Source organism: Orbicella franksi, chromosome 6 (assembly GCF_964199315.1).
Source record: "Orbicella franksi chromosome 6, jaOrbFran1.1, whole genome shotgun sequence".
NCBI classification, from domain to species: Eukaryota; Metazoa; Cnidaria; class Anthozoa; order Scleractinia; family Merulinidae; genus Orbicella; species Orbicella franksi.
The window spans coordinates 16,805,273-16,819,160 of record NC_138150.1 but is presented as its reverse complement, the minus strand read 5'-3'; the positions used below and the strand labels follow the sequence as shown (position 1 = coordinate 16,819,160).

The 13,888-nt window shown below is 39.7% G+C and overlaps 2 protein-coding genes and 1 pseudogene across 2 annotated transcripts; all 3 read left to right on the top strand.

Moving 5' to 3' along the window:
• Positions 1-778: 778 nt before the first annotated feature.
• On the top strand, positions 779-2,433 carry LOC145490158 (uncharacterized). The gene has a single exon (XM_081469268.1). It carries the CDS (start codon positions 779-781, stop codon positions 2,408-2,410), a length of 1,632 nt encoding a protein of 543 aa, XP_081325394.1. The 3' UTR covers positions 2,411-2,433.
• Positions 2,434-5,812: 3,379 nt separating this feature from the next.
• Positions 5,813-8,748, top strand: LOC145489969 (uncharacterized). The gene has a single exon (XM_081469060.1). The coding sequence runs from the start codon at positions 6,544-6,546 to the stop codon at positions 8,173-8,175; it is 1,632 nt and encodes a 543-aa protein (XP_081325186.1). The 5' UTR covers positions 5,813-6,543; the 3' UTR covers positions 8,176-8,748.
• Positions 8,749-12,037: 3,289 nt separating this feature from the next.
• LOC145489195 (uncharacterized) lies at positions 12,038-13,649 on the top strand (annotated as a pseudogene).
• Positions 13,650-13,888: the final 239 nt, after the last annotated feature.

Sequence of the window (13,888 nt, the reverse complement as noted above, 5' to 3'; positions counted from 1 at the left end):
GGCTGCCAAGGTGACCTTCAGGCGGGTACAGTTTGTAAATCCGACAGTGCAAATCACTCTGCAGTAATCTTTTTTCTTAACTTTTTCTTTGCACGACTTTTTTTTAGTCACCCTTCCTTGCATGACTTTTTTTTGTGTTTTATTCCCCAACCGCCACCCCCCCCCCCCCTTCATCACTTTTCTAATGGTCCTTCGCTTAGATTCGAGAGAGCATTTGCCTAAAAAGTTACTGTGATTTTTGCCACGTTTAAGGGAAGTAAGTGGTTTTTGAGTGAAATAAGTGATGTTTGAGTGATATTCTGCCCGTTTAAGGGTTGTCCTGGAGTAGCTTAAAGTTAGTTATGGTTATGGTTACGGGTATGGTTACTTTCGTTATTTATCCATACATCAATTAAAAACAACTAGTATTACTTTCGACGAGTCATTATTTTCGAGTGCGCGGGGCGTTTCATGATCAGCTGCCATTACTTATGAATCTTTGCTTTAGCAAGTCAAAGGAAAGTATGCATTAATATACTTTGGAAGAAATGTGTAGTACGAAAGAAACCGCTAAAGATTCAAGAAGGCAACTTTAAGAATCGCAAGAATCGCCAACACTTTCTTATTGATTTAGCTGACGTCACTGAGTCTTTTACATTACTTTCGAGTCGAAACTGATCACATTAGGCGGAAATGAAGACGAAATATAGAAACCGAAGAGGTCACATCCTACTGCTAAGAGTTTTTGTACCTTAGGCCAAATTAAAATTATTACCTTTGATCGAGTCTCTGAGTTGGAATGAGCAGCAGTATACTGATAGATGTGTTTGGTCATATCGTGTTCAGTTTTACACGAGGGGTCACAGAGCACTACAACCCACAAGAACCAGAGTACACGGCAGAGTTGTTTGGCTACAGTCCTCTAGAAAGCACAGGTCAAGAATGGTATCGACACGGAGATCCTGATGAGGAGTGTATTTATCAAGAATACAGCGACAGACAAGCCACAACTTTAGACTTCATAAGATCCAGCAGAATTAATGCAGGCCTTATAGACGCAAGTTTACCAGAAGAGAACGAAGAAACACAAGAAGATCAACAAGATGAAGATAGAGCAATGGCTTGGAAGCGACTCAGACCATCCGCTATGCGAACGGTTTGTAAATCAATGTACATTGGAGCTTTGATCTCTTTGCTAACTGCCACCATCATTGGGTCAGTCTACATGTTGATCTACTATCTATGTTTTAAAACTGTAAAGAACTGTGAATTTTACCCAAAGAAGTCCATTCCAGTAAACGTCCAATGGATGAGATCAATTTCTGCTGCAGTTGCTTGTGTTTTTCTATACATCTCGTTCTTTGTATACACCTTATTTCTTCTTCGCCCACACCAGTTAATGGGGATCAAACAAAAACTTATCCTGGTTGCTTGCCTCGCATATTTCTTGGACACAACGTATCGACTGGTTCTACAAGGCCTGGGAATATCTCGTTCCAAACTTTCGACTTTGCAAAAACTTCCTCTCAATGTTTTGTTTTTTATGAGTATATGTGGGCAAGCCTATCTGCTAACGAGTCACTTCCGTCTGCTACGGACATGGAGGCAGAGGATTGCCTTAGGTTTACCAATGACAGTTCCCTTTTGTTCTCTCATAATTGTTGCCGTTGTCGTGGTCTCCATAATTTACCCACTGTATAACAAGCAAAGTGAGGAAAGTGTACTGCGCCTGGTAATCGCACTCTTCGCTCCTCTCATTGGAGTGCTATTTAAAGTAATCTCACGAATAGCTGTTCAACGGCTAGGAAGCATTATGCATCCAGGATATTCATGTGTCTTGTTAGCGCCATTGTATTGTGCCTCAGCGATTATGTTCCGAGTGTTGCAAGCAGATCTTGACAGTTTACAATCCATGGCTGTTCTTGGATTGATTCACGGCGCTACAGAAGTTATAGAACGAAGCACAATGGTTATGATTGATCACATTTGTCATGTGATTTGCAAACGGACATCAGGTCCTTGGGGAAGTTTTCGTACTCCTCGCCGTGAGAGACTAATGGCTGATATCGCTATCATGAGCATGTTGTATGAATCAACTGCTATAGTGTCTGTTAACGGACTATTGTACTTGTATCAATACTTATACTTAAAAGACGATTCCCTTTTAGAACTGCTACAGTCTTTTGCTATGACGACTTCAGTTCAATTGGTGATCGAGTGGTTTTTCACCAGCGTCTCTCTAGCGATCGAGACTCGCTATCAGAATATAGCTGTAATGGCTGTTTGGCAAAGAAGATGGAAAAGACATATTTTAATGGCATTTGTAACTACTATGTCTTCAGGACTATGGTTTAGTTCAAATCTTTTAGACATGGCACATGAGCGCTTTAAAGAGCCCTTAAATCAGCCTTGTGATATGCCCTTTGCTTAAAGCTAGGGATCGCAAAGATCTGCAATCTGCTCGACCCGAACGTTGCCACACTGCTGACTACAGATATCCGTGATTCTGGTTGTTGGCTTGAAATTGTAAGTGAAAGGCAGTTAATCAGACGCATAACGTCTCAGCGTACTGGTGCGTCATAAGCCTGGAACGTCTCTTAAGTAAGGAAGAATCTAAGCCCGCGAGGGAACCTTAAAGTCCTTTTGCTGTTGTATCCAAGCATAACTCAAATATTACGATTTATACCACGCCATAGAAAATACAGCCAATCAGAATACAGGAGAGCCGTTGTATATTGGACGGTATTACATTCAACATTCCCATCATGCGCCGCGTGTATGTCGCATTGACTGTGTTGGCCAATGTATTTTAATTGTTAGTAATAATAGTAATAGAGCGGTTTTCAATTGAGTGTCGAAAGCAATTAGACAATTACTTTGGTTTTGGTTTTGCTACGGTTTGAGACTGGCTGAGTAGTCCAATTGGTATGTAATTGGCTTGGTTTTGGTTTTACGACACTCAAAAACCTACTAATTCCCTTGACGCCTGTCATTAAGTGTTTATTATACCATGCTAGCTCTACAAATATGGTAAGCGTGCACGTGATTTTTTGGTTCGTTTTTATGTCAGATTAGTTTTCTATATTACAGGAGCGTTTTTAATGAAACAATTATTCCACTCGCGCTTGTTGGATATGAGATGATTACAGCCAACTCGGCGCTGGGCGTCTTTTTGGCTATTTACCATCTCAAATCCAACGCGCGCTCGTGGAATAAATAAACAATAGCCTCCATTTCACACGAAAATATTCTCGGATATTTGTCCGCCAAAATTATCTGTTCCGAGAAGCGAAAACCACGGGAAGAAAACTGTAATTTTTGAAAAGTGTGAAAGAAAACTGTGAGTTTTGAGGAAAAGATCATGTCTAAGAGCAAATATACGAGCATATTTTCGCCTCAAATGGAGCCTATTGTGTATATTATCCTTCAGATGTTTTTCGCAACACCTGCGGTTTTCAAAATTAGGGAATATCACTCGGACATTCCCCAGTTTTTGCTGTAGAATATTCAGTCACGTGACGCATTTAGACCAATCGCGCGGGAGCGAAAATATTTGATGGATTATAATTGTTCATAATACGAGAGAGCGTTGCATAACTACTATTAAAACCTCTCAGTCATAATTTAACACTGCTTGGACCAAAAATGCAGCAAACTCACCGTGATAGTGGCAGTCTCTTTAAGCGTGTTCTGTATTTGTTGCTATGTTAAGTGTGAGAGGTTTAACAGAAACGTTCCTGCAGATCAAGCCTGTAAAATACAGAATCACGGGACAGGTGATAAGCCTGCAAGTGTTTCTACGGTTCTCTCAAGCTTTCACAAGTGTTGTTATAACTCGGTAGAAACGATGAGAAAATGTTTGTTGTCGCTTTTAGACAAAAAGAGAGACAAACGAAAGGAAAAGAAACGGTGCTCGTTTATTTCCAGAAGCAAAATGTAAATTCTATTTTCTCACGTCACCATCACGTCAATAGCTTGTGCTAATTCTGTGTTTGAAATAGAGGCAGAGAACTACGCCGGCTTGTAGTGTGACCTCTCTGACAGGGGTGATTCCTAATATGATCCTTAGTTCGATGTACTTTAGGCTAAAACAGCAATTTTAAATCAACGGCTGAAGAAAAGTTTAGACTAACTGTTTAAAGGGATTATTTGTTTTTGGTTTTGTTTTGGCTGAGCTCTGCGATTGGCTTAATTAATAAGAAAATCCAATTTCGATAAGCGTGACGCTCTTTCAATATTAAGAGCTGATATTTTAGTTGCTCGGTTAGTAAATGAAGTGCTCATGCTTATATGCCAATATTCTAAACAAAGGTTACCCTGTTGGCTGAATCTATTTACCTTTTTATATATCTGTTGTTTATACATTTGTAAATATTGCCATGTGATTGGAGTATCATATATAATATCATATACCATTAGTTTCGTTTTAGCTAACTTGTTGATATTTTGCTCATATGTATACCGAACTTTTTACTTGTCACTGTCACGAGATATTATTAGTCAAAGGCCGGCTATTTTTGTTTGAGATCATTCTTGTGATACAATAAAATAAAGGTATCTCTCAGAGTCTTTGGTCAGAATCTTCAACAATGCCAGGCTGATAATGGTATTATCATCCTTATAAGCCTTGTTAATTTCGAAATTGGCGAAGGTCTAACTTAATTGTGTGTTCTAGCTGCGTGGATTTTCTAGCCTCACAAAGTTTTTTACTAAGAAAGTCAAAACAGAGGAGTATTTCGTTATTCAAATTTATCGGACGCACGAAAGTAACAAATTCGAACAGAGAGATTCAACCAGACAGTTCCCGTTCCCTGCTGTTGTTATGAAAACTGCTTCACGTTGTTAACTGGATGTATATCGAGTTATAGATACACTTGAAAGTTAAAGAGCACTCGAAAATCTAGATTTACTCTTGGCTACGCTCATTTACGTCTCCAGATCTAGAGCCGCATGTCTATACCTGTCCATCTTAGCCGGCACTGAAGTTCTTAGTTCAAACAAGTAGCTGATCATATCATAGGTCTCCTGACCCACTCAATTTTCCCTCGTGCCAAGCTAAAGAGTGACATTTCATACGCCTCTCTCGGGCTCAACAAACTCCTTCGTGTATCCAGACAAAACTTGACTGAAGCAGCCTAAGTAGAAACGATAAGCATAAAGCGATTCTTTATTATGCACAGCTTCGATACTGATCGAAACTTCCTCAGCTGAATGCTAATCAAATAGTTTTTCAAAATGATAAATATGATTTTAGGTGACAAAGGAAGCAGCGAACGAATATCGACTAAAATGATATCTATAGTTCAACATTTCATGTACTTATGTAAGTCACGTCAACTTCACCTGAAAGATGAGAGTTTCAAAGTTGATGACCATAAGTGTTTTTGAACCCCGGCATTATTCAGTTATTCAGCTAAAAGTTTTCACTTTGAAAACTTCAAACCATGACTTTCAGTGTAGTTTATTAAACCAGCCGGACATGAGTTAAAAGCTGATAAAGTTGTACAGGGTTCACTGTGTTGAGTTTTACATGAAGCAAAATTTCTTCTCCTTGAAAGAAAGCTAGAAAAAAAAAAAAAAAAAACTGAGAAGAAAAATAACTTTCGATCCATTGACGCACGCGTCGAGAGGAATGACGAGTTTCGATCCAGCCACTGACAGAAATGCAGCCAAGTTCGAACCACTGAAAGACGTTTGACAGCACTTTGAAAAGACAGTTCCTTTTGCTTAAACATTCATTCCAAGTCACTATGCTATTAGATCGACAAATTCAACTTTTTTTTGCTTGGAAATTTGAATGTGGCATATACGAAGATCTAGCCTGTGTGAAAAATGACTTTCCAGACTCTCAAGGAAATGCTTACTCTGTGATTTACCGAATAAAAAACCTTACATGAACAGCTGATAGATCGATCATTATTGGGTTACATGCTTTTTCTTAGCCTTTTAAGTCGAAAATTGAGGGTTTTCGTAGTTATTTAATTAACCGGCGGAACGGGGGGTCTTTAAAAAAAACTGAATACAGCTGTTTCGAGAAAGGTTGTCCCACAAAAGCGTATTAGCGTACGCGAATATGTCGAAAAGTAATATGGGTACTGGTGGCTTAAGGTGTCTTGATTGAAGCTGCAAGGTGTTTCAGCGTGATAGAAAGAAACAGAACAAACACGTGTACTCATGCTTCCCTTTCCTTCTTGCTGAAACACCGTGAGCCTAAATCAAGTGACGATAAATTATCATTGTCAATCGGCATTGAGGCGTAGGCTTGAATTCTGTGGGACAACCTTTGTCGAAACAGCTGTTTTCGAAAGTATACCTTCACAAGACACAACAGTAATACGGCCTGCTAATTTCTCAACAAAAGCCTTGGAACGATACTGAAGCGAATAACACATGAAGACATAGTCTGTCAACTGCAGGTTGTCACTGAATTTCAGTAAAGCCGCTTTGCTGTACTACTCAGATCATCACTAACCAAGTCTCGGTTAGGAAATGGGCTCCTACACTGACTAATATACTACTAGGGGTTTTAAAATATTTGTTCAACTGATCTCCCAACCAAACACAATGAGTAGCAACACACTGATCGAGGTATTTGGTCATATCCTGTTCAGTTTTACACGAGGAGTAACAGAGCACTACAACTCGCAAGAACCAGAATACACGGCAGAGTCTTTTGGCTACAGTCCTCTGGAAAGCACTGGCCAAGAGTGGTATCGCCACGGAGATCCTGATGAGGAGTGTATTTATCAAGAATACAGCGACAGACAAGCCACAGCTTTAGACTTTATAAGATCCAGCAGAATTAATGCAGGCCTTATGGACGCAAGTATACCAGAAGAGAACGAAGAAGCACAGGAAGATCAGCCAGATGAAGATAGAGCAATGGCTTGGAAGCGACTCAGACCATCCGCTCTCAAAACGGTCGGTACATCAATGTACATTGGAACTTTAATTTCTTTACTAACTGCTACAATCATAGGTTCAGTATACTTGTTGATCTCGTATTTGTGTTATAAAACTATAAACAACTGTGAATTGCTCCCAAAGATGTCCATTCCAGTAAACGTCCAATGGATGAGATCAATTTCTGATGCAGTCGCCTGTGTTTTTCTATACATCTTGTTCTTTGTATACACCTTGTTTCTTTTTCGTCCATATCAGTTAACAAGGGTGAAAGGAAAACTGATCCTAGTTGCTTGCCTCGGATATTTCTTGGACTCAACTTATCGAGTTGTTCTACAAGCCCTGGGAATATCTCATTCAAAGCTCTCGACTTTGCAAAAACTACCACTTTATGTTTTGTACTTTATGGGTGTATGTTGGCAAGTCTATCTTCTCACAAAACACTTCCGTCAGCGATGGATAAGGAGACAGCAGATGGCTTTGTTCTTACAAATGACAGTTCCCTTCGGATCTACTATAATTCTTGCCGATGTTGTGAAATGTATTATTTACCCACTTTATAACAAGCAAAGTAAGGAAAGTGCTCTACGCCTGGTAATCGCACTCTTCGCTCCTCTCATTGGAGTCTTATTTAAAGTAATCTCACGAGTTTTTGTTCAGAGGCTAGGGAGCATTACCCATCCGGGACACGCGTGTGTTCTGTTAGCGCCATTGTATTGTCTTTCAGCGATTATGTTCCGAGCGCTGCAAGCAGATCTTGACAGTTTAAAATCCATGGCTGTTCTTGGATTGATTCACGGCGCTGCAGAAGTCATAGAACGAAGTGCTATGGTTGTTATTGATCACATTTGTCACGTTATTTGGAAAAGAACATCAGCTCCTTGGGGAAGTTTTCGTACTCCTCGCCGTGAGAGACTAATGGCTGATATCGCTATCATGAGCATGTTGTATGAATCAACTGCTATAGTGTCTGTTAACGGCGTTTTGTATTTGTATCAATATATATACTTAAAAGACGATTCCTTTTTAAAACTGCTACAGTCTTTTGCTATGACAACTTCAGTTCAACTGGTGATCGAGTGGTTTTTCACCAGCATGTCTCTAGCGATCGAGACTCGCTATCAAAATATAGCTGTGATGGCTGTTTGGCAAAGAAGATGGAAGAGACACATTTTAATGGCATTTGTAGCTACTATTTCATCAGCCATATGGGTTAGCGAAAACTTTTTAGATATGGCACATGAGCGTTTTGAAGAGCCTTTAAATCAGCCTTGTAAAATGCCGTTTACTTAAAACTGGAGATCACAAAGATTTTGAGCTGCAAACCGTTCGAGCCGAACAGTGCCACATAGCCTGCGTAGCAAGCGTTTCCGTGGGGTTCGGGAGTAAAGAAAGACCGAAGAACGGGATTTTCGGTGTTTTGGCCGCGCGAAAAATGGGGCGAGAGTCAAAAACATGGCGGTCTAACATGGCGGTCTGAAAAGGCGGTCGCAAGGTTGTAACGCTAACTCGCCCCAATAAGACGCCTGCACTGCAGGCTATGGCCGAATCAACTATCACTTGGTAGAAATCGAGAGGGAAGAATCTAATTTTTTGTAGAATTCCAACTAAAATTTACTTCCAATAACGGTTTCCAATTATTATTCTACTTATGACAATGTATTAAACTTTGTACCTTAGAAAAATCGCTTAGCAAATTAATGGCTTTAGAAAAGTTTGGACTGACTTTGCAAACAGTATTTGTTTTGGTTTTGCTTTTAATGAGCTCTGCGATTGCCATAAAATTAAGTTTGGATAAGTGTTCTGACCAATTCCTTGATATAGTCTGCCATGTCATGACCTTTCAATATTCAGATTAGATATGTTTGTGGCTCGATCAGTAAATGAAGTGCTCATGCTTATGTACAAAATTGTAAACAAAGATTACCCTGTTGGTTGACTCTATTTGCTTACCTAGCTTGCTTTTAAATATTGCTAAGCAATCGTACTTTGTATGATATCATATCAGTATCATTATTTTCCTTTAAGCTAACTTGCTGATAATTTTAAATAATGTTTGGTTAATGAGTTATTCAATTATCCCTATAAATAAAGTGTTAGAAAATTATTACTCAAAGGTGTATTTGTTTGAGATTTTTGTGTAACTAACTACCCTGCTACAATAAAAGTATAGATATCCATTTGAATCTTTGGATACGATCCTATTCATGAAGCCAGGCCTGTAACAGAGCGACTGCATGTGTAACCGCATATGTAAATTATGTCTTCATTGCATACAAGGATGTAATGTAATGTATGGTTAGAGCACATAAAGAGTTGGCCAGAGTTTGTAACGGTCTCGAAACGTTGACATTAAAACGCTAGACATTTTCACCTTCACTGCCTCTGCAGGAATTTTTTACGCAGTCAAGTCCCCTTTACGGACTTTTTATTTTTTTTGGGGGGGGGGAGGCGGCGGGGGGAGGGGGGAGGGGAGTACGTGGATTTTCTACTCTCGCAATCGTAATCTTGACACTCGCCACAATGTGATTACCTGGAAGAGGCTTCAAACAAATATTTTTTTATCTTTTACACAGTTGTTTTGCTTTGCTGTCCAAATTATACTACGGGGAAAACACAACCAAGTATGAGACACATCTAAGTGCTATTGCTTAACTGATGTGGCTGCATTGCATTTTTGTTTGCATATTTTTTGTTCGGGAAATATAAATTTTATTTGTTCATTCCCCTCGTAATAAAATTCCTTCTTGGCATGCATTGAATCAAGGTTTTAGCTAGGATTCTGTGACTAGCCGTCCAGTAACAAACTTGGAGGTTGAACATACATAACGTGCTAGTGGTCGGACGTGTTTTTCGTTGCTCCTCGAAATGGCGGAGTAACAAGTGATCACGTTCCCGAAGCTAACCATTGAAATGCCTGAAGATAGTGGAAAACCTAATTAGCCCAAAAGAGGAAGAAGTAGGAAACTTCAAATAGGAAGCTGCTCCAAAACGGACGAAGAAACTAACGATTTTAACATGATTTGAGGCCAACATGGCGACCAAGTGGACCAAGACGACGATCAGACAAGCGCTACTCGCTTTGAAGAAATTAATCAGAAGCTTGACAAACTTTTGGCTCTTTGTCCTCTAATTGAAGACCTTAAGACCCAGTTAGCGCTGCTAAAGGAAGAAAACACAGAGCTAATTAAAAGAAATCATTACAATGGACGACAGACAAAGTAAACGTTTTGCGAAACAACCAGAATGAAATGAGAACCGAACTAAACAGCTCCAGAGACATGTTGCAATATGTCCAGCAAGATCTCCAGATGCAGACCATACGCAACATTAAAATTGACTTCTTCAGCTTGCAGGAATTTTATTTCACCTTCACTGCCTCTGCAGGAATTTTTTACGGAGTCAAGTTTCCTGTAAGGATTTTTTATTTTTTTCTGGGGAGGCGGCGGGGGAGTGGGGAGGGAGTACGTCGATTTTCTACTCTCGCAATCTTAATCTTGACACTCGCCACAATCTGATTACCAGGAAGAGGCTTGAAACAAATATTTTTTATCTTTTAGACAGTCGTTTTGCCTTCCTGTGCAAATTATACTCCTGGGGAAACATAACCAAGTGTCAGACAGATTTAAGTGCTATTGCCTAACTGATGGGGCTGCATTGCATTTCTTGTTTGATGTTTAGGGCAATCTATTTAATTTATTCATTCCCCTCGTAATAAAATTCACGCTTGGCATGTATTAAATCAGGTTTTAGCTAGGATTCTGTAGTAGTCGTCCAGTAACAAACATGGGGGCAAAAGGCCTATTCCGCTAGGGGAAGTCTGGGGACATGCACCCCGAGAAAATTTTGCAAAATTGAGGCGTTTTTTGGCCCATTTTCCACGATTTTCAGCTAATAAATTTAATGTGTCGATTGGACTTGAATGATGATACGTCGTTTACTTTGTTTAAAACCTAAAATAGATTGAAAAAGCCCATACTGAACGCATAAGTTCATGATTTTCTTAATAGATTACGACGTTTGTCCAACGTTGATCTTAGCGGCCACCTTAGGGGAAGTGTCACGGTTCGCCATGGGTGTGCAAATCGGTGTCCACAATCGTCATTTACACATGTCAGTTGTGAAATCACTCCTATATGTCGAGGCTTTCAAAACACGGTATATACTTTCTTAATTGAAAATAAATCAAGCAGGATAGCTGTTTATGTATATAGTACATGGTCTTCTTTTCTTATCACTTTTAAGCCATGGTTATCCGTAAGGGTTTTTGTGCAAGGATGTTTGGCTACCAGTGTCCATGATGACGTTGCTACGCACAGAATGTATCACCCTTGGAAGGGAAAAGTGCCGTTTTCCTAATTATAGAGAAAACCAGGACCAAGAAATTAAAACTGCAGTATAAAGTGGCTGCCAAGGTGCCCTTCAGGCGGGTACAGTTTGTAAACGCAACAGTGCAGATCACTCTACAGGATTCTTTTTTCCTTCTCTTCTTCTTTGCACGATATTTTTTTCACTCAGCCTTCCTTGCATCAATTTTTTTTTGTTTTCTCCCCTTCCATCACCTTTCTAATGGTCCGTCCCTTAGATTCGAGAGAGCATTTGCCTAAAAAGTTAATGAGATTCTTGCCGCGTTTAAGGGAAATAAGTGGTGTTTGAGTGAAATAAGTGGTGTTTGAGTGATATTCTGCCCGTTTAAGGGTTGTCCTGGAGTAGCTTAAAGTTAGTTATCGTTATGGTTATGGGTGTGGTTACTTTCGTTATTTATCAATACATCAAGTACAATGAAAAACAACGAGTATTACTTTCGACGAGTCATTATTTTCGAGTGCGCGGGGCGTTTCAGCTGACATTACTTACGAATCTTTGCAATAGCAAGTCAACCGAAAGTACGCATTAATATAATTTGAACGAAATGTGTAGTACGAAAGAAACCGCTAAAGATCTAAGAAGGCAACTTTAAGAATCGCAAGAATCGTCTACACTTTCTTATTGATTTAGCTGACGTCACCGCGTCTTTTACATAACTTTCGAGTCGAAACTGATCACATGAGGAGGAAATATAGAACCGAAGACGTTGCATCCTACGGCATCCTAAGATATTTTCCTGTTAGGCCAAATTAAAATTATCACTTTTTGATCGAGTCTCTGAGTAGCAATGAGCAGCAGTATACTAATAGATGTCTTTGGTCATATCGTGTTCAGTTTTACACGAGGTGTGACAGAGCACTGCAACCCACAAGAACCAGAATACACGGCAGAGTCTTTTGGCTACAGTCCTCTAGAAAGCACAGGTCAAGAATGGTATCGCCACGGAGATCCTGATGAGGAGTGTATTTATCAAGAACTGAATACAGCGACAGCGAAGCTACAACTTTAGACTTTATAAGATCCAGCAGAATTAATGCAAGCCTTATAGACGCAAGTTTACCAGAGGAGAACGAAGAAACACAGGAAGATCAGCAAAAGGAAGATAGAGCAATGGCTTGGAAGCGACTCAGACCATCCGCTATCCGAACGGTTGGTAAATCAATGTACATTGGTGCTTTGAGTTCTTTAGTAACTGCTTTTATGATAGGCTCAGTATACATGTTGCTCTCATATTTATATTATAAAATTTTAAGCAATTGTGAATTTCAGTCAAAGAAGTCCATTCCAGTCAACATCCAATGGATGAGATCAATTTCTGCTGCAATCGCCAGTATTTTTCTTTACGCTTCGTTCTTTGTATACACCTTATTTCTTTTTCGCCCATATCAGTTTATGAGGGTGAAAGGAAAACTGATCCTGGTTGCTTGCCTCGCATATTTCTTGGACACAACTTATCCACTGGTTCTACAAGGCCTGGGAATATCTCATTCCAAGCTTTCTTCTTTGCAAAACTTCCTCTCTATGCTTTGTTCTCTATGAGTATATGCTGGCAATCCTATCTTCTAACGAATCACTTCCGTCAGCGACGGACAAGGAGACAGCAGATGGCTTTGTTCTTACAAATGACAGTTCCCTTCTGTCCTATTATGACTGTTACCGTTGCTGTGGTATTTATTATTCATCCTCTATATAACAAACAAAGTAAGGAAAGTATTCTTCGCCTGGTAATCGCACTCTTCGCTGCTCTCATAGGAATCCTATCTAAGGTAATCTCACGAATTTCTGTTCATCGGCTAGGAAGGATTACCCATCCGGGATATTCGTGTGTCCTATTAGCGCCATTGTATTGTTCCTCAACGATTATGTTCCGAGTGTTGCAAGCAGATCTTGACAGTTTACAATCCATGACTGTTCTTGGATTCATTCATGGGGCTGCAGAAGTCATAGAACGAAGCACAATGGTTGTGATTGATCACATTTGTCATGTGATTTGCAAAGGATAACAGTTCCTTGGGGAAGTTTTCGTACTCGTCGCCGTGAGAAACTAATGGCTGATATCGCTGTCATGAGCATGTTATTTGAATCATCTGTTATAGTGTCTTTCAACGGATTAATGTACTTGTATCAATATATATACTTAAAGGAAGATTCCCTTTTAGAGCTTCTACAGTCTTTTGCTATCACAGACACAACTTCAGTCCAACTGGCGATCGAGCGGTTTTTCGCTATCAGAATATAACTGTGATGGCTGTTTGGCAAAGAAGATGGAAAAGACACATTTAATGGCATTTGTGGCTACTATATCACCAGCATTATGGGTTAGCTCAAACCTTTTAGACATGGCACATGAACGCTTTAAAAAACTCCATAATCAAAATTGTGAAATGCCTTTTGCTTGAAAGTAGAGATCACAAAGACTTTGATCTGCAAGATTCTCGACCTGAGCAATACCACAATCTGACTACAGAGATTCGTGATTCTAGTTGTTTGCTTGAAGGTGATTGTGAAATTTCGGGCCATTACTGTGAACGACCACTAAGAATCAATACCTCTCAGTATTCTGTTTCTAAATCGTCCTGGAATGTCTGGATCGTATATCAAACGTGTTTGGTTTAAGGAAGAATTTGTTGCTATTCAA